General features: G+C 42.5%; 1 protein-coding gene across 1 annotated transcript in view; it reads left to right on the forward strand.

The window, feature by feature from the left end:
* LOC106093496 (ankyrin repeat and sterile alpha motif domain-containing protein 1B) overlaps positions 1-19307 on the forward strand; it is a 59063-nt gene that overhangs the window by 32973 nt on the left and 6783 nt on the right. The window contains exons 2-12 of the mRNA XM_013260558.2: positions 3526-4609; positions 4673-5030; positions 5110-5189; positions 5256-5597; positions 11701-11905; positions 11963-13343; positions 13397-13620; positions 13691-13939; positions 14062-14236; positions 18654-18881; positions 19002-19133. Of these exons, the coding sequence (XP_013116012.2) occupies positions 3658-4609; positions 4673-5030; positions 5110-5189; positions 5256-5597; positions 11701-11905; positions 11963-13343; positions 13397-13620; positions 13691-13939; positions 14062-14236; positions 18654-18881; positions 19002-19133 (4326 nt within the window). The 5' untranslated portion in view covers positions 3526-3657. The remainder of the gene's footprint in view (positions 1-3525; positions 4610-4672; positions 5031-5109; positions 5190-5255; positions 5598-11700; positions 11906-11962; positions 13344-13396; positions 13621-13690; positions 13940-14061; positions 14237-18653; positions 18882-19001; positions 19134-19307) is intronic.

The following is a 19307-nucleotide window of genomic DNA, read 5'->3' on the forward strand; positions in this document are numbered from 1 at the left end:
TAAATTCCACAAATGACTGGCGGCCACACAGATAATTCGCGACCCAACGTTTCAGGCCTGGCTGGAGGGACGTGTTGGCGATGTCCTCAAATAATTTGACATGGCTGACCGTGTCGAATGCCTTCGATAGGTCCAGTGCCACGAGGACCGTCCTATCACATGGCCTGAGTTGATTGAAGCCACGGCAAATGTGTGTGGTAATGGCATGCAAAGCTGTTGTTGTGCTGTGCAGTCTCCGAAATCCGTGTTGATGCTCGGCGAATGGAAATTCTCCTACGAGGCTCGGGAGGAGTAATGTGATCGGTCTGTACGACTCCCCCAAACTCGGGTCTTTAGCAGGCTTCAGTAGCGGGATCACTCTGCCCATTTTCCAGACATCGGGAACTATAAGAGTGTTCAATGACAGGTTAAGGACAGTGGTAAGGTACTCAACTCCAGGTGAATCAAGATTCTTCAGCATCAATGTAGAGATTCCGTCGGGGCCCAACGCCTTGGAAGATTTGGCGCCACGGATGACATTCGTAACTTCGCCCACGGTAAATTGTGATGGCTGTTCATCGGCTCGGAGACCACGAATACAGCAAATGGCTCTCCTCCTTTCCCTGTCTCTCTCGGGATGCACAATAAATTGACGGTTGAACAACATGGCGCATCTCTTCGGATCAGTCACGGTTATCTCGCCAAAAGTGACTGAGGTCCTGTCGTCCCGTCTACCGGGGTTCGAGAGAGACTTAACAGTGGCCCACAGTTTTCCTGCATCGGTGCCTAAGTTACATTGCTCCAAGTGTTCCAGCCACAAATTGCGCTTATGTTCGTTGACTACCCTGTTTATTTCCAGATTCAGCTCGCTGATTCTGGGGTTAGCGGGGTCCATAGCACGAATCCCATCACGCTCGTCTGCGGGTACCACTGCTTGCGCCGGGAAATTGGGTCGCACTTGCGGTATTCGACCGGCTGGTATAAAGCGAGCGGCTGCTGCGTTGATGATGTCTCGGAATTTCCTCTCGGCCACAAGCACATCAGAGGGCGGTGGCAGTTCATTGAAGCGGCGATTGGTAACTCTCTCAAGCCAGTCCAATTGGCCTTCTTGTAATTGATTAACGTCCGGCGCTCAGAGGTTATAAAGTCGGGTGGTCGGTCGATGGTGAGGATTATGGGGAGGTGGTCTGACCCCAAGGAGATGACGGCTTGCCAGGATACGTCACTCAGGAGATCAAGGGATGCGATTGAGATGTCTGGCGAGCTGCTGCACCTCCTCGTAATCCTAGTGGGGGCATCCTCATTCACCGTGCAAAACGTGGAGCTATCTATCTGCTCTGCCAAAGCTATGCCACGCTGGTCGTTACCTAGGGGAGAATGCCATGACGAGTGATGTGCATTAAAATCCCCCAGAACCAGACGACTATGGCCAGATAGCAACCCACTTATGTCGGGGCTGTAGGCCTGGCCATTAATCGGGACACAGCTACCAACCGGCGGTATATACACGTTGTATATCTCTATCTCGGCAGTACCAGACCTGACTGCTACCCCCATATATTCCATGTATGGGTCACTAGCGTCAAGCGCAGGCGAGATAGGTCTATACTGCACGGAATGGTGTATAACGAAGGCCAATCCCCCACCTCCATTCCTTGAGCGATCCTTACGTAGCACATTGTAGCCGTGACAACTGTGCAAGCTGCAGGTGTTAGTCAGCTTTGTCTCCTGGATCGCTGCGACCGATATGCTCTTCCGACTCATAAAATCTACAATCTCATCCATCTTGGCTCGCAGTCCATTGCAGTTTAACTGCAAGAACGATACATTTCCCGGCACTGGCCTGGCAATAGTAGGGCTAGGGTGCTGTCGTAGCATAAATTGCCGTACGGGAGAGGTCGGGGGGGTCACATAGTCCGACGACGAGGACGCCGAAGGCGACGACGGCGACGCTTGTGACCCACTGCTGGCTATGTTCGCACAGCACCTAGCGACATAGCCAGTATGACTATACTCCCGTAGCGAAGTTAGGCCAGAGCAAGAACGGAAATGTACCCACTCCAAGCACCGGTTACACCTCACCGACACTGACCGATGATGAAGGCGGTTCTGGCAAACGGAACGGACCAGAAGCATACGGAGAAGGCACTCCGGGATGTGCCTCTCCCATGACGAAAAAAAGACGAACACGTACACTGAGGCGGCAGCCCTTGCCGATGAAGATTCCATCGGGTCAATCCGGTGCGTACAACCGGCTGCCATGGGTAGTAACGCTATGCGCTTGAAATTTTGCACAAATACTTTTGATAAGCGTAGGTCGGGTTGGGATTGTAAATGAGCCAAATCGGTCCATGTTTTGATATGGTTGCCATAAAAACCGATCTTTGATCTTGACTTCTTGAGCCTCTAGAGGGCGCAATTCTCGTTCGATTTGACTGAAATTTTGCATGAGGTGTTTTGTTATGACTTCCAATAATCGGTACATTACAATTATTTGTTACGACTTCCAATAACTGTGCTAAGTATACTAAGTATAGCGTAAATCGGTACATTACCTGATATAGCTGCCATATACACCGATCTAGGATCTTGACTTCTTGAGCCTCTAGAGGTCGCAATTCTCGTCCGATTTGATTGAAGTTTTGCAAGTGATCTTTTGTTTTGACTTCCAATAACTGTGCTAAGTTTGATAGAAATCGGTTTATAACCTGATATAGCTGACATAAAAACCCAACTTGGATCTTAACTTCTTGAGCCAATAGAGCGCGCAAATCTCATCCGATTAGGCTGAAATTTTGCATGAGGTGTTTTGTTATGACTTCCAATAATTGTGCTAAGTATGGCGTAAATCGGTACATTACCTGATATAGCTGCCATATAAAGCAATCTGGGATCTTGACTTCTTGAGCCTCTAGAGGGCGCAATTCTCGTCTGATATGGCAGAAATTTTGTACAACGGCTCTCTCATGACCTTCAATATACGAATCCAATATGGAGAGGTGGTTTACATATATGCCCGAGGTGGTGGTTATCCAAAGTTCTGCCCGGCCTTTTTATTTGTTTTTTTTTTTTTTTTGACATTTTGGACTATAACAACCAAACCATTGAGATTTTCGATCCAATACTAAGACAAAAATTGCGAAAGCATTGGGACGTCTTTGGGAAGTTTTGGCCACATGAAAGTGCACCTTTTTCGTAAAAATATTGTTCATAGCGCAAAATCATAGAAAATAACAAACAACTCTTCTTACGGAAATAAGTCAAAATTTCAATAGTTTACAAAATATGGGCCCAAAAAGAATTGAAAATTTTCCAAAAATATAAAAACTGCAAGTCAAAATCTGGTAGCTCTATTTCACCGTAGACGTATGGTCTATTAGACATTTTTGCTCTGTACCATCCCAAAAATCAGAAGCTCCCCTTAAGATGTCTTAATCTCCCAACCCTAATAAACGTATTAACATAACCCCATGTTTAAAATAAACCACCTTATGCCTGCTAGAATACCTTTCATTAAATGTTGAATTTTATTTTCCTCCTTTGCAGATAACCTTCAATATCTCAGCCATTCAGCATCACAACGACGCTCACCAATCACTTACATTCCAAAACAGCGCACAATTACATCCTACCAAGCATTAGAGGCTTTAGTAGACTTTATCATCAGCATTCTTCGCAATGGGTAAAGATCAGGAATTTTTAGAGGCTGCACGCAATGGCAATATTTCCCACATCGAAAAAGTACTTAATGCCAAAGCAAAGAGAGCAGGTCCGCTAGCAAGTCTACGTCGGGGTACGGGGGTCAATGTTCAAGATAGTGGAGGATATTCAGCACTACATCATGCCTGTCTAAATGGGCACACAGATATTGTGCGCTTGCTACTCAGTCATGAGGCATCACCAAATCTACCGGATATGCGTGGTTCATCGCCATTGCATTTGGCGGCTTGGGCTGGAGAAGAGGAGATTGTCAAACTTCTGCTCACACATCCCTATAGGCCAGCCAATCCAGATTTACAGACCATAGAGAAAGAAACGCCACTTCACTGTGCTGCACAACATGGGCATACGGGGGCGCTTTCCATTCTACTGGCCCATGAGGCAGATCCCAATATGCGAAATACTCGAGGAGAAACTCCCCTGGATTTGGCATGTCAATATGGTCGCCTGCAGGCAGTGCAAATATTGATACGAGCCCATCCCGAACTGATAGCCCCCTATACCGTACAGGCCACAGAAAACCAAGGAAATAATAGATCCAGACATTCATCTCCACTACCAAATTCGGGCTCAATGTCCACGCCCTCCCCATCTTCGCCCTCGGTTCTGTCATCGCCAGCCACGCCTATAAGATGTGTATTTCCCCACACATGCCTGCATTTGGCCAGTCGAAATGGCCATAAGCCCGTTGTTGAAGTTCTGCTAAATTCTGGGGTGAATGTCAATCTCCTGACACCCTCAGGATCGGCACTGCATGAGGCAGCGCTGTGCGGCAAAGAAACGGTGGTACGAACTCTACTAAAGGCGGGCATAGATCTCAATGCCACCGACTCTGAAGAACGCACAGTTTTGGATATTTTAAAAGAATTTCCGCCGCATGTCACCAAACACATTATCGATGTGATCAATAGTAAGTTCAAATGGTTGACATTTTTTTTAGAAATGCCCATCAATATAATTTTGTGTTTTACAGATTTCCGCAATCAAATGGACACGGATGATGGCGAAGAGGTCATCTATCGCCATCAGCAATCCAGTAACACCACCTTACAACGCAACCACCATCAGAAGCAGCAACATAATAACCATTATCACTTCAATTCGAACAACCATCTTCTAAATCATTCCCTGTCCATGCAACAGTCTTCGTACAACAAACAGAGATTTAGTTCCGGTGCAACATTTAATGGTGGCGGAAAGTCTTTGGATAGTGGTTTGCAACTGGATGAAACATCTAGTAGTACTGGAACGGGAGGAGGAGGTGGAGGAAATAGGTTCTATCACGATACCTTGAACTCACCGGTACGAAGTCAGTCAAATACATCGCAAAAGTAAGATAAATAAGGCACAATTTTGTCTATCATGGTAAACAATTAGAGCGTACTTATTCCGTATAACTCTCTATTTTAGCGAAATGGGCATAAGTCCATCCTCATCTATGAGCAGTTTTGAACCTTCCTCGGTATCACCCCGCTCTAGATGTTCCACAGGTATTCTAGCATATTACAAACCAAATGAGTGATGTTGCTCAACCAATTTGTCTAAATCCCCCACAGGTGGCGTTTCCAGTTTTGTTGCCAATACTCCCATGTTAAGCAGTTTCGGTCCAGCCGCACCACCCAAGAAACCACCACGTCGCAATCTTTCTGTCTCACCCACCAACAGTGGCCAGCCCTTCAGTTACACTTCTCCTAATCACCAGCAGCAGGGTACTCATGGTCGACGTCAAGCACGCAGTCCCTCCAACGATAGCCCCTACTCGCACCAGAGTCATAGCAGTGTGGGTGGTATGAGTTTTGATGAGACACAATTGTCAGAAAGACAAAGAGGTAGTCGCCTATTTGCCAGTGCTAGAGAGACAACAAGATCATCGGCTGGAATCTCATTGAGTTCAAGTAGTAAGTTTTTAACTCCAATATTACTTTACTTACTTTAATTGGCGATGACGGAACATTTGTCCCATTGGCGGAACTTACAGTAGATTTCCAAGCGGCTCGATCTTCTGTGGCCTTTTACCAATCGCTGACATCAAGTTTGGATATGTCTCTCACCACTTGATCTTTCCATCGGAGTTTTGGTCGTCCCATAGTGCTTGCTGTCAAAAGACTTAAAAAACTTCTTCGCTGGAGCTTCTTCACTCGTTCTGACAACATGACCTAGCCAAAGCAAACGTTGTGTTTTGATGCGTTTAACTAAGATAATGTCGTCATACAGTTCGTTGTTCGTGCAACCCACAGTGGGAGAAAATCGAAAAAAAAAAACTAGTAAAAAATATGCCGTGTGAGAATACGAGTTTGGGCAGAGTCTTATAAAGTTTAGGCAGTGTTGTCAGTATTGGGGAATTCTCCCGAAATTGGGGTTTTTTTTCAAAAATGAGGACTTTGTGGGGACTCGAATTGAAAATTGAGGAATTTTTGGGGAGGAGTCCTTTATATACAATTGGAGTATATTAAAAATATATACCGATGTCACGATGTAAGGTCTTGGGCCCATATAAGGCCCTTTTATTATCCGATTTCGCTGGCAATTTGACACAATGACTTCGCAAAATTTTTGGTGCAATGAGCTGTATTAAACACCTTCACTTCCGGCATATGTGTATTCCAGTGAATTCCGGAACAAACCGTTATTGCTCCCATATTGATCAATCACCTGTTTAATGGTCTAAGACAGTAAATTGTCCCTGGCGAGGGTGGTCTGGTTCGGACCATATTTCTGTATAGCTAAAGTTTCATAAATGATGTATTTTTCACCGTACATGACGTAATGAGGTTAGTGTATATCCGAGGTGGTGGGTATCGAAAGTTCGGCCAGACCGAACGTAACGCATTTTTACTTGTTACTGACCCAGCGCCCCAACCACATGGATTATTTGGGATCGCACATGTATCCTTCGATATCTTGGGCTCACTCAGTATTTATGTAAAAGTCAGTGCCACCTGGCAACTCATTAAGACCCTCCTCTTAAAATCGATTACGGCCCGAGGCCCCATTTACAGTTGCTTCGCATAAATACGAAAAGTTCCACAACAAAGTTTCCTGTGATAACGATAAACATCACTCAAGTCAAAGCTCAAAGTTCCAGCCTGTGCGGTGCTCACAGTTATTCCGTATCAGCCGAGATTCAAATCACGCTGCAGTAATTATGAAGTAAAAGCGTTCTGAGTTCGGCCGGGCCGAATCTTGGGAACCCACCACCATGGATTCTGCTAAAAATTTAGTTGAAGGGCATAATTTTATTCTACATACCAAACTTCTGTCAAACCAGCAAAAGTTAAAGCTTCTAGGAACCGAACAAGGATGATCAAGAGACCGGTTACCATGGCAGCAATATCAGGTTATAGACGATTTAGACCGTACTTATCACAGTTTTTGGAAGTCATAACAGAACACTATGTGCAAAATTTCAGCCAAACCGGCCAAAAGTTGCGGCTTCCAGGGGCTCAAGAAAATCAAATCGGGAGATCGGTTTATATGGGAGCTATATCAGGTTAAAGACTGATTTAGACCGTACTTGGCATAGTTGTTGGAAGTCAAAACAGAACACCATATGCAAAATGTCAGCCAAATCGGACAAAAATTGCGGCTTCCAGGAGCTCAGGAAGTCAAATCAGGACATCGGTTTATATGGGAGCTATATCTGGTTATAGACTGATTTAGACCGTACTTGGGATAGTTGTTGGAAGTCAAAACAGAACACCATATGCAAAATGTCAGCCAAATCGGACAAAAATTGCGGCTTCCAGGAGCTCAGGAAGTCAAATCAGGACATCGGTTTATATGGAAGCTGTATCAGGTTATAGACCGATTTAGACCGTACTTAGCACAGTTGTTGGAAGTCATAACAGAACACTATGTGCAAAATTTCAGCCAAATGGGACAAAAATTGTAGCTTCCAGAGGCTAAAGTGAAATCGATCGGAAGATCGGTTTATATGGGAGCTATATCTAAATCTGAACCGATACGGCCCATTTGCAATCCCCGACGATCTACATTAACAAGTATCTGAAATAATTGATTCTAAATTTTTAAAAATAATTTCTCCCCATATTCTGCCTTACATTTGTTATTTCTTTAACAATATTATATTAAGGAGCTGCTATCCATAATCCTGGAAACAGGCAAGAGTAGTACCAGTACCGAAAAACAATCAAGAATTTAGACCTATAGCCATACTTCCATTTATTCCGAAGATATTTGAACACCTTTTGAACAAAAGGTAACTCACTTTTAACCAACCTCCAATCAGGATTCCGGCCGAAGCCCAGTTGCACTACTGCACTTTTGAAAGTTGTTGAAGATATAAGAAGTAATATTGACCCCAATAAAATCACTTTTCTGGTTCTCTTACATCATTCTAAGGCGTTTGACTCTGTTGACTCTCCAAAATTCTCTGTCTTAAACTTAAACATTTTTTTAAATTTTCCGAATCTTCAACAAAACTGATTCATTCCTATCTTTCTAATCGTAGCCAATCAGTATCAGTTAGAAATCGTAATTCTAGATGCCTTCCAGTTTCACGAGGTGTCCCACTAGGTTCGATATTAAGCCTTCTCCTTTTTTATACCCACCACCGAGGGATGGGGGGTATATTCATTTTGTCATTCCGTTTGCAACATATCGAAATATCCATTTCCGACCCTCTAAACGATCTAGCCATGTCCGTCAATCTGCCGTCCATCTGTCTGTTGAAATCGTGCTAGAGTCCTTAAAAATAGAGATATTGAGCTGAAACATTGCACAGATTCTTTTTTTGTCCATAAGCATGTTAAATTCGAAGATGGGCTATATCGGACTATATCTTGATATAGCCCCCATATAGACCGATCCGCCGATTTAGGGTCATAGGCCCTAAAAGCCACATTTATTGTCCGATTTTGCTGAAATTTGGGACAGTAAGTTATGTTAAGCCACTCGACATCCTTCGTCAATTTGACCCTGATCGGTTCAGATTTAGATATAGCTGCCACATAGACCGATCCTCCGATTTAGGGTCATAGGCCCATAAAAGCCACATTTAATATCCGATTTTGCTGAAATTTGGGACAGTGATTTGTCTTAGGCCCTTCGACATCCTTTGTCAATTTGGCTCAGATCGCTCCAGATTTGAATATAGCTGCCATATAACCCATCTCTCGATTGAGGGTTTTGGCCCCATAAAAGGCGCATTTATTGTCCGATGTCGCTGAAATTTGGGATAGTGAGTTTAGTGGGGCCCCTCGACGTCCTTCATCAATTTGGCCCAGATCGCTCCAGATTTGAATATAGCTGCCATATAACCCATCTCTCGATTGAGGGTTTTGGCCCCATAAAAGGCGCATTTATTGTCCGATTTCGCAACAAATTTGGTGAAAATCAGTTCACATTTAGATAGATCGCCCCATTAACACTTATGAGGACGTGACTACTACAAATATGCAATCGAAATTTGGTATGCAATGTTTAATTATCCATCTGAAAGCATGTGCTAAATTTAATCGTAATAGGTTTAGGTTTTGAAAACATGTTCCATATCATTAAGCTTAAAAGCATTAATGGTTGATATATTAAATAGAAGTTTCCCCTCTGTTCGTGAATGGAATATTCGTGGGCAAATATGCATATCGGACAAGTATCTCAAAATACCAGCTGTATGTGTTCCAGATCGGACAATATTTAAATATAGTTACCAAATACAATGAACTTCCGTAGTCTTAGACTTATTTACGGCGTTTTCTCTATTTCGACAAATTCGACGAATAAGACTCCTTGATATCGGCGTGGAAAATGGTCCAGATAGGGGTGGTCCGAATCGAACAATAATTTGATATAACAGCCGTACAACCTGACCACTATACGTGGAAAATTTTGTGAAGATTGGGTATCAAGTGCGATCTCTACGTTCATTGCAAACGACAAATTGCACAGAAAGGATATGCGGACCGACGGATATGACTATGTAGAGTCAACAAGTAAAAGCTGGCTAAGTTCGGCCGGGCCGAATCTTATATACCCTCCACCATGGATCGCATTTGTCGAGTTCTATGCGCGGTATCTCTTTTTAGACAAACATAGAATATTGAATAAGAATTGTTATGCTATTGGAGCTATATCAAGTTATAGTCCTATTCGGACCATAAATGAATGCTGAACATTGTAGAAGTCATTGTATAATATTTCAGTTCATTCGGATAAGAATTGCGCCTTGTAGGGGCTCACGAAGCAAAATCCGAAGATAGGTTCATATTAGACACGTATCGGCCAAATCGGATGAGAATTGAGCGCTCTATTGGCTCAAGAAGTCAAGATCCAAGATCGGTTTATAAGACAGCTATACCAGATTACGAACCGATTTGAATCATATTTAACACAGTTGTTGAAAGTGATACCAAAACACTACGTGCAAACTTTCAGTAAAATCGGATGACAAATGCGCCCTCTGGAGGCTCAAGAAGTCAAGACCCAAGATCGGTTTATATGACAGCTATATCAGGTTGTGATTTGATTTTAACCATGCTTAGCGCAGTTGTTGGAAGTGATACCAAAACACCATGTGGAAAATTTCAGTCTAATCGGAAGAGAATTGCGCACTCTAGTGGCTCAAGAAGTCAAGACCCTAGATCGATTTATATGGCAGCTATATCAAAACATGGACCGATTTACAATCGGTCCCAATCCCAATCAACCTACACTAACAAGAAGTATTTGTGCAAAATTGCAAGCGGCTACCTTTACTGCTTCGAAAATTAGTGTGCTTTCGACAGACTGACGGACGGACGGATGGACGGACAGACGAACGGACATGCCTAGGTCGACTTAAAATTACATGACGATCAAGAATATATATACTTTGTGGCGTCTGAGAAGCATATTTCGAGGTGTTATAAACAGAATGACCCATGGTGGAGGGTATAAAGAGTAATCATTTTAAAGGCTGTAGAAACCACAGTTTCAGTTCGATCTTTAAAATATTTTGCGCGAGGTGTTTTATTTTACGTCCTAATATGTGTGGAAAACTTCATGAAAATCGGTCCAGATTTAGATATAGCTCCCATATATATCTTTCATCCGATATGGCCGTTTAAGGCTGTAGAAGCCACAATTTTTTACTGATCTTTACAAAATTTGGCGTGGGGTGTTTTATTTGACGTCTCCATATGTGTGCAAAATTTCATAAAAATCGGCCCAGATTTAGATATAGCTCCCATATATATGTACCGCTCGATTTGCCCTAAAATGGCCGTAGTAACTACAATTTTCAACCGATCTGCACAAAATTTGTTACTGATCTTAATATATCTGGAAAATTTCATCAAAATCGGTTAAGATTTAGATATAGCTCCCATATATATCGTTTATCCGATATGGCCTTTTAAGGCCGTAGAATTCACAATTTTCCTCCGATTTTGCATGAGTCATTTAAATTGACATTCCAATACGTGAGCAAAAATTCATTAAAATCAGTTCTAATTTAGACATAGCTCCAATGTGAATATTTCATCCGATATGGACTTTTAAGGCAGTAAAATCCACATTTTTATCGCATCTCTACAATATAGGGCGTGAGATGTTCTATTTCATGTCCCAGTATGTGTCATTAAAATTGACACAGGTTTCGATATAACTCCCATGTAATCTTTTATCCGATATGGCCTTTTAAATATGTGGAAATCCAAATCTTTTGTACTATGGTAGAAAAATCTTACATGGTTCTAAATTGCTATTTCAATTGGTATCCAAATTAAAGTCTGACTAGATTTCGAGATAAGTTCTACATATAAAAAGTACTACATGCACGAGGTGGTGTAGGGTATAATATAGTCGGCACCGCCCGACTTTTGCCTTTCCTTACTGGTTTTGTAATAAACTAGCTGGCCCGGTGTGCCAATCTACACCTATAAGTATATGCGGCCCCTTTTAACATGGTCCAAATTTTAAAATTATTTATATTCCCATTTAACTCACAAACAACTTTCATTACAACCCTTGAATTCTTCGCTTTATTTAATTTGTCTTTGTTAGCTGATATGCTGGAAAAACGTCATCACACGGGAGACATTGAAAATCTTGTGCCAAACTCGAATCAGGATATCACCAATTCAATGAAGAGGCCAAAACCAGCTCCCAGAAATCTCAATAGCGTTACTTCGGATACAATAAAAAGTGATAATCCTACCTTGAAATCGTATAATCCCAATCGTAAACTAAAGAGAAATCGTAATAGCTAGTAAGTATGCTGAAACAAAAGATTTGTGTCCCCAATGAATACCTTCCCTCTTTGCAGTTCCATAACTTTGGGTGATAATGATGATGGCGAGAATGCGCACAAACCTCAAACACCACAAAGTCCCACAAATTATAAGCAACCGCCCACACCTGATCATCCTCCACCTTCGTCCAGTCATGCTGAGAAGGTTATACATGAACGGATTAGACCCCTGAGCCAGGAATACAAACGTCGTTCGGCCTTGCTGCAATTGCAGAAACAGCAGCAACTTCTCATCGATATGGCCACCTCGCCACTGAGACAATTGAATTCCAATGCGAAACCCACATCACATTACGACTATGCCTACATACAACCGAATGCAGCCAATCTGGATGCTATTTCCTCCAATATCTATTCCACCATAGGATCGGGGGCTGCACGCGGTTCAATGGCTTCCTTAAGTTCCAGCATATCGTTATCCGATCACAGTGGATCCACCGATAATGTCGAAGAGTTTGTGGGCGATCAGCCTTTGGCGGGTCTTATGAAGGGCTCGTCGGCGGCCATCAACAATAAGCAGAAGGTAGAACCTGCCTATGCAACGGTTAACAAAGCTTCTAAAATAAACCCACCTCAAGTTCAACTACCCCCTCCGCGACCACAACAACAACTGCCTCCGCAAACACAGGTGCCCGTCTATGCGACCATACACAAGAAGCGTGGAATTTCCACCACAGCCCATAGCAGCAGCACAGAGCAGACGGCGCCAAAGCCTAGGCCTCCCATACCCGCCAAACCCGTTATACCAGAGAGAAGACTATTTAAGACACCCGTACCACAAGTACCCGCCTCGGAGGAGCAACCATCAAATCGTGACAGCATGACAACAATTGAGACAACGAATGCACTGGATTTGGATCATGAAATGACCAACGACTCGGATGATTTGTACGAAGAGCTTAACGAACCCAAAACGGTGGTGGAAAACAATATACCCAAAACTCCGAATAGCAGCGCCGCTACGGAAAACAAGGATGTCACCACTAAGCCAGCTGGATCATCCACAAATGATATATTAAGCCATCAAAGTTCCATAAACAGTTCTTCGAATGAGGAACAATCACAGACAACGCAGACTTCTTCGCAACCTACCACAGAGAGTTCCAATGAAGACAGTTCCACGACCAACAATAACTCAACATCGACAACCTCGCATGAGAGCAGCATTTTGAGTCCCTTCAATGCCGAGGAGGCCCGCAAGAAAATTTCAGAGATTTTGGAATCCTTTGGCAGCAGCATCCTAAACTCGGATATATCACCAACCAACGACTTGGATTTTGATGACACAGAAGTTCCTGTAGAGCGACAAGAGTTGGTAAGTCGTTTGCGAAGAGCTGGCCTGGGACCCCTAGAGAAGAAGTTATTGGATCAGGGCTATGACAATTACAAATTCATGGTAAGTTGCTTAGAAATAAAAAATGAAAGGTGACTACAGAATCTTCTTTGCAGAATGGTGTTTTAGAGGAAAGCGACCTGGAAGCCATGAGCATTTCCAAAACTGATGGTGCAAAGTTACTAAGATTTATTGCCACATTACCCAAAGCAGAATTTCCACCTCAAGTACCGTTGAAGAATCAACAGGAAAATAAATCGAGTGGCGAACTAAAGGGGGTCTCCTCGCTGAATCAATGGCTTAATACCATTCAATTGCCTCAGTACATAGAATCATTTAAGTAAGCATGAGAGAGAAACGGCAAACTAAATCAGCGTAAAACTCATCTGAATCTTCTGTGTAATTTTCAGTAAACATCTTTACAACACTTTGGATAGTGTCTGCGGAGTCTGGGATGTGGAACTGCAAACGGTATTGGAAATAAATAAACTTGGTCATAGACGACGCATCCTGCAGTCAATTGCATTTATCAAACAAATGCGTGAACCCAAGTCCGCAAAAACTCCTTTGGGTGAAAATAATGAAACCAATAAAATTCCTGCCTCTGGAGGTGGCGGTGGTGGTCAGAGACAATCGATAACATCATATCGTAAAAATAGGTACGTTATGGAGTCATTTAAAAAGAAACCCTCCGAAATAAATATGGACTGGGAAATTTGTGGGGCATAATTTCTCTTTTTGGTGAAGTATAAATTTTTCGCTTTTCCCATTTCCATTTTAGACCTGCACCCCAACCACCTACCCAGAAAGCAACCCAACAAACTCCCACATCAACACAATCATTGGAGATTCGTGCACCTTCGGAATTGCTTTTAGGATTACCCGATAATCTGCGCACAAAATGGCGTCATTCGGCGAATGATTTGCTCAACGATCAAATTAAATATGAAGTTTATGTAAGTACAGCATTCTTACTCTGAGTGAGGATATATACATATAGAGATTTGCATTATACCTTGTAGTACAACTGAAATGGACTAGCCCTTGTGATTCGCCAATTATTCTGTAGTAGAGCGAACTCTGTTGGTATTATAAATAATGATGAGCCGGCTCAAATTAATCAACTGATCTTTTATTCACGCTAAATGACTGGGTTCGAAATCTGGCAATATCATCAAAATACAACGAACTTATTTTACTTTATTTGGCTATATCAGAATATTTGTCCCACTAGCCGAACATAGAATAGCGTTCCAAGCGCTTCGATCTTCTGAGCTCATTCTAAAATCTCTGACTCCCCGGCTTGCGTGTACCACCGTGTTTGCCTTCAAACGACTTTTTTGCTGGAGCTTCTTTATCCATTCTGACAACATGACCTAGCCAAGGCAGCCGTTGTATTTTGATGCGTGTAACTATGCTATCGTCGTCATACAGCTCATACAGCTCGTGGTTCATACGTCGCCTATATTCTCCGTTAACGCAAACTGGTCCATATATTTTACGAAGAATCTTTCTCTTAAATACTCCAAGCACTGCCTCATCTGCTTTCACAAGAACCCATGCTTCAGAACCATATAACAGCACGGGTAGTATCAGTGTCTTGTATAGTGTAACCTTCGTGTCATTGGTGTCATTCGTTTCGGTTGCGGCGGTGCCGAGGTAGATAAAGTAACTGGCTGTCTCAAAATTGTGGTTCCCAAATTTCTCCATTTTCTTTATCCGCTCGGTTGTGCAAGGATTTTTGGGAGTTAAAACCATCCATTTCGTCTTATCTCCATTTACTACCAGACCCATTTTCACTGACTCTCTTTCGATTCTTTCAAAGGCTTCAGTTAGTACTTCCGGTGACCGACCTATGATATGGATGTCGTCGGCATAGGCGAGTAGCATGTGTTCTTTAGTGATTAGTGTGCCACATCTATTCACATCTGCATCTCGTATAATATTCTCCAGCAGGATATTAAAGACATCACACGATAGGCTGTCTCCTTGTCTGAAACCTCGTTTGGTATTTAATGGTTCGGAGAGATTCTTTCCTGTTGTTACTGAGGAACGCGTATCAGCAAGTGTCATCCTGCAGAGTCTTATTAACTTTGCAGGGATACCATGATCACAAGAATACATGGGCAGACGGACGGATGTAGCTAAATCGAATCAGGAAATGCATCTAAGCCGATCGGTATACTTAACAATGGGTCAAGCTCTTCTCCTGCTTAGCGTTGCAAACAAATGCACACATTTATAATACCTGTACCACAGTGGTAGTTTAGGGTATAATCACCCCTTATTAATGTGTGCTGCCCGATATAACTCTAAGCTCAATGATTGTTTGGAACTTGTTTTTATACCCTCCACCACATGATAGGGGTATACTAATTTCGTCATTCTGTTTGTAACACCTTGAAATATGCGTCTGAGATTCCATAAAGTATATACATTCTTGATTGTCATTTTAAGTCGATCTAGCCATGTCCGTCCGTCCGTCTGTCTGTCGAGAGCACGATAACTCTCGAAGAAGTAAAGCTAGCCGCTTGAAATTTTGCACAAATTCTTTTTATTGGTGTAGGTCAGTTGGGATTGTAAATGGGCCAAATAGGTCCATGTTTTGATATAGCTGCCAAATAAACCGATCTTAGGTCTTGACTTCTTGAGCCCCTAGAGGGCGCAATTCTCACCTGATTTTACTGAAATTTTGAGAAGAAGAACTGTGCTAAGTATCCATATCCAAAACCTGATATAGCTGCCATATAAACCGTTCTTGGGTCTTGACTTCTTGAGCCTCTAAAGGCCACAATTCTCACCTGATTTTACTGAAATTTTGCACGTGGTGTTTTAGTATTACCTCCAAAAACTGTGCTAAGTATGGTCTAAATCGGTCCAAAACCTGATATAGATGCCATATAAACCGATCTGGGGTCTTGACTTCTTGAGCCTCTAGAGGGCGCAATTCTCACCTGATTTTACTGAAATTTTGCACGTGGTGTTTTAGTATTGCTTCCAATAACTGTGCTTAGTATGGCGCAAATCGGTACATAACCTGGTATAGCTGCCATATAAACCGATCTATGATCTTGACTTCTTGAGCCTCTAGACGGCACAATTCTTAACCGATTTGTTAGAAATGTCTATAACGGCTTTTCTCATGACCTTCAACATACGTGTCTTATATGGTCTGAATTGATCAATACCTTGATACTGCTCCCATATAAACCTATCTCCCGATTTTGCTTCTTGAGCCCATACAAGGCGCAATTCTTATCCCAATGTACTGAAATATTACACTACAATACAATGTTCAGCATTCACGAATGGTCCGAATCGGACAATGACTTGATATAACTTCAATGGCATAACAGCTCTTATTCATTATTCTTTGTTTTCCAAAAAAGAGATACCGCGCAAAGAATTCGACAAATGCGATCCATGGTGGAGGGTATATAAGATTCGGCCCGGCCGAACTTAGCACGCTCTTACTTGTTTTTTTTTTTTTTGCATGGGTCCGAACGGATGATGCATTTTCGACCATTGGACCTAAGATATTCTCACTTCATAAAGCATGGATACTAAAGTCATTTGTGAGGTACTATGCCATGTAAAAACTTATCTCCAAAGAGCTGTCGCACTGTGGCACGCCGTTCGGACTCGGCTATAAAAAGGAGGCCCCACTCATTGATATGTGAGAACTTTGTCCCTGTTCCTTAGTGGAATGTTCATGGGCAAAATTCACATTTGTTGTCTTCCAATCCGTTACTTGAAGCGGGCTTGTCTGTATATACATAACCTTTAACATAGCCCTTTTTTAAATAGCCCCACCTTTAACATAGCCCCACAATTGACCGGTCCCGAACTTGAAATAAAATGCTCACCAAACTCGCCCCTCAATAAGTCCATTGTTACGCGTGCTGGGTCGTCAATGTTAGCGGAATCCGTTCTAACTATTCTTTTGTTTCTCAAAGAAATTCTTATAATTTTCCGGGGGCGGCTTAATAGCCCAGGGCTCCAACCGGTTGGGTTTTGTGGAATCGCACATGTATCCCTAGATGTCACCAAGCCGCTTACTCCAAGATCCGACGCTTCAGCCGCTCTAACCTAGGAACAGACACTGGTGTTGGCCATTGGTTATTTGAAGGCGCCAATAACACGAGTATCATTGGCACTTAGTAGCCCCATTGCTGACTGCCCACCACCGCATTTGCAGCTACTCCGCTTAAAAACTAAGCTTTCCAATATCCGCAGCCTGTGGACGCGCCCGGTAGCCTACAGCTCAGCTTTCCGTGATAACGATGAACACCACACATCCTTTTATTATATTAATGTGTGCTGCCCGCTACAAGTTTAAGATCAATGATAGATGAACTCTTTTTTATGGCCGACTCCGAAAGGTTTGCCGCAGAGCGAAACCAGTTTAATAGAGAAGTTTACAGGGCTAATTACCTAAGGAAAATACCTCGCAAGTGTCGGGAGTACTAGGAGAGGATAATCACCACTGAAATATTTCTCTGATGTTCTCGCCGGAATTTGAAACTAGGCGATCAGCGTTAAAGCGAACATGCTAACCACAGAGCTACGGTGGCCTCTAAGTCTATTAGACTCAATAAATTATCGGACACTCTCTTGTGGAAGTTACTCTTTTGGGTAACATCGGTATTAAAGTCTACCAGAACTATTTTAATATCATAAGGGGGACATCGTTCTTATGTTCTCTCGACGCGTTCATAACATATATCCTTGGTCTGTTCGTCCATGTCTGCTGTCGGGTCAACGGGAATAAATGAGACTGATATTTATCGTTTGGCCTTTACCTTGTGCTGAATGTGACAATCCTCTCAACTATGAAATATAGTCCAAGTCTGACCAACCACACTTCCGAGTTCAAATCTCGTATCATAGCAACTAAAATACCAAGCATCACTTTTTAGTGTTGTTGTGTATGCCTTGTATTTTCTAGTGCTATATATTCTGCTATGTGTGCTACACAAAGATAACTCTTAAAATTCGTTGACAATTTAATGGTAAAATTTAATGCAAGCAATACGAAGACAATACCCCTCCCCCTACTAAGCCATAAAGGTACACCAAACACGTTGCCTTTGTGGTCAATGTTGATACTCTAATCCTTTTATGTTGTTTTAAGAATTATGACCCAAATACCAGTTGCTGATTGCATTGCCGGAAAGACATACACGTTCCCTTGAAGTCCGACACCATGTGTTTTTGTTGTTGACTTTCACCGAAATCTCAAAAAGTCCTCTGTGCAAATCATTTAGTATGCCATCCTAATCTAATAAGTTCGGCGATTAATCATTATTACACGTCATTTTAGGTTGAACACAAAATGTCATGAATTCCTTTTGTCTCCCACTTCATTTTCAGTATTTAGGCTCAACGGTTGTGAAGGAATTACGCGGCACTGAATCAACGCGAAAATCCATACAAAAATTGAAACAAGACGCCCAACACACCACTGCTACCAACATGTTAATGTCTTCCCAGTCCGAAACCAATGCTGCCCGTAATCAATCATTTAACAAACAGAAACGCATACTCGTTGCCCTGGCCATCTCACATCACGGTGTCGAATTTTTGGATGTGAACACCAAGGTAAGCGAGTGCACAAACGCCAGACCAATGACGCCGCACTGGCCAAAAAACTAAATTAAGTGACACCACAAATATTTATTTATTATGTTTTTTTTTTTTTGTTTTTTGTTTCGTTCACAGAACACTATTTGTGAACATGAGATACAGAATATAAATTGTGCTTGTCAAGATTCCGATGATTTAAGACATTTCGCCTACATAACTAAGGAGAATGATGTCCACTACTGTCACGTGTTCTATGTCGAAAGTTTGGTAAGTAATGGGGTATAAAATTGCACTACAAGCGTCATGGAGGGAATTCTAGTGAAGCAGACGACATGGTGTCCGTAATAAAAAAGCTAAACAACATACATTTATTCAGCTATGAAGGTCGTGTTGAAAGTACAAACGCACTATGTTCGGCCCGGTCGAACTTTGGATACCCAC

This window comes from Stomoxys calcitrans, chromosome 2 (assembly GCF_963082655.1).
Source record: "Stomoxys calcitrans chromosome 2, idStoCalc2.1, whole genome shotgun sequence".
Classification (NCBI taxonomy): Eukaryota; Metazoa; Arthropoda; class Insecta; order Diptera; family Muscidae; genus Stomoxys; species Stomoxys calcitrans.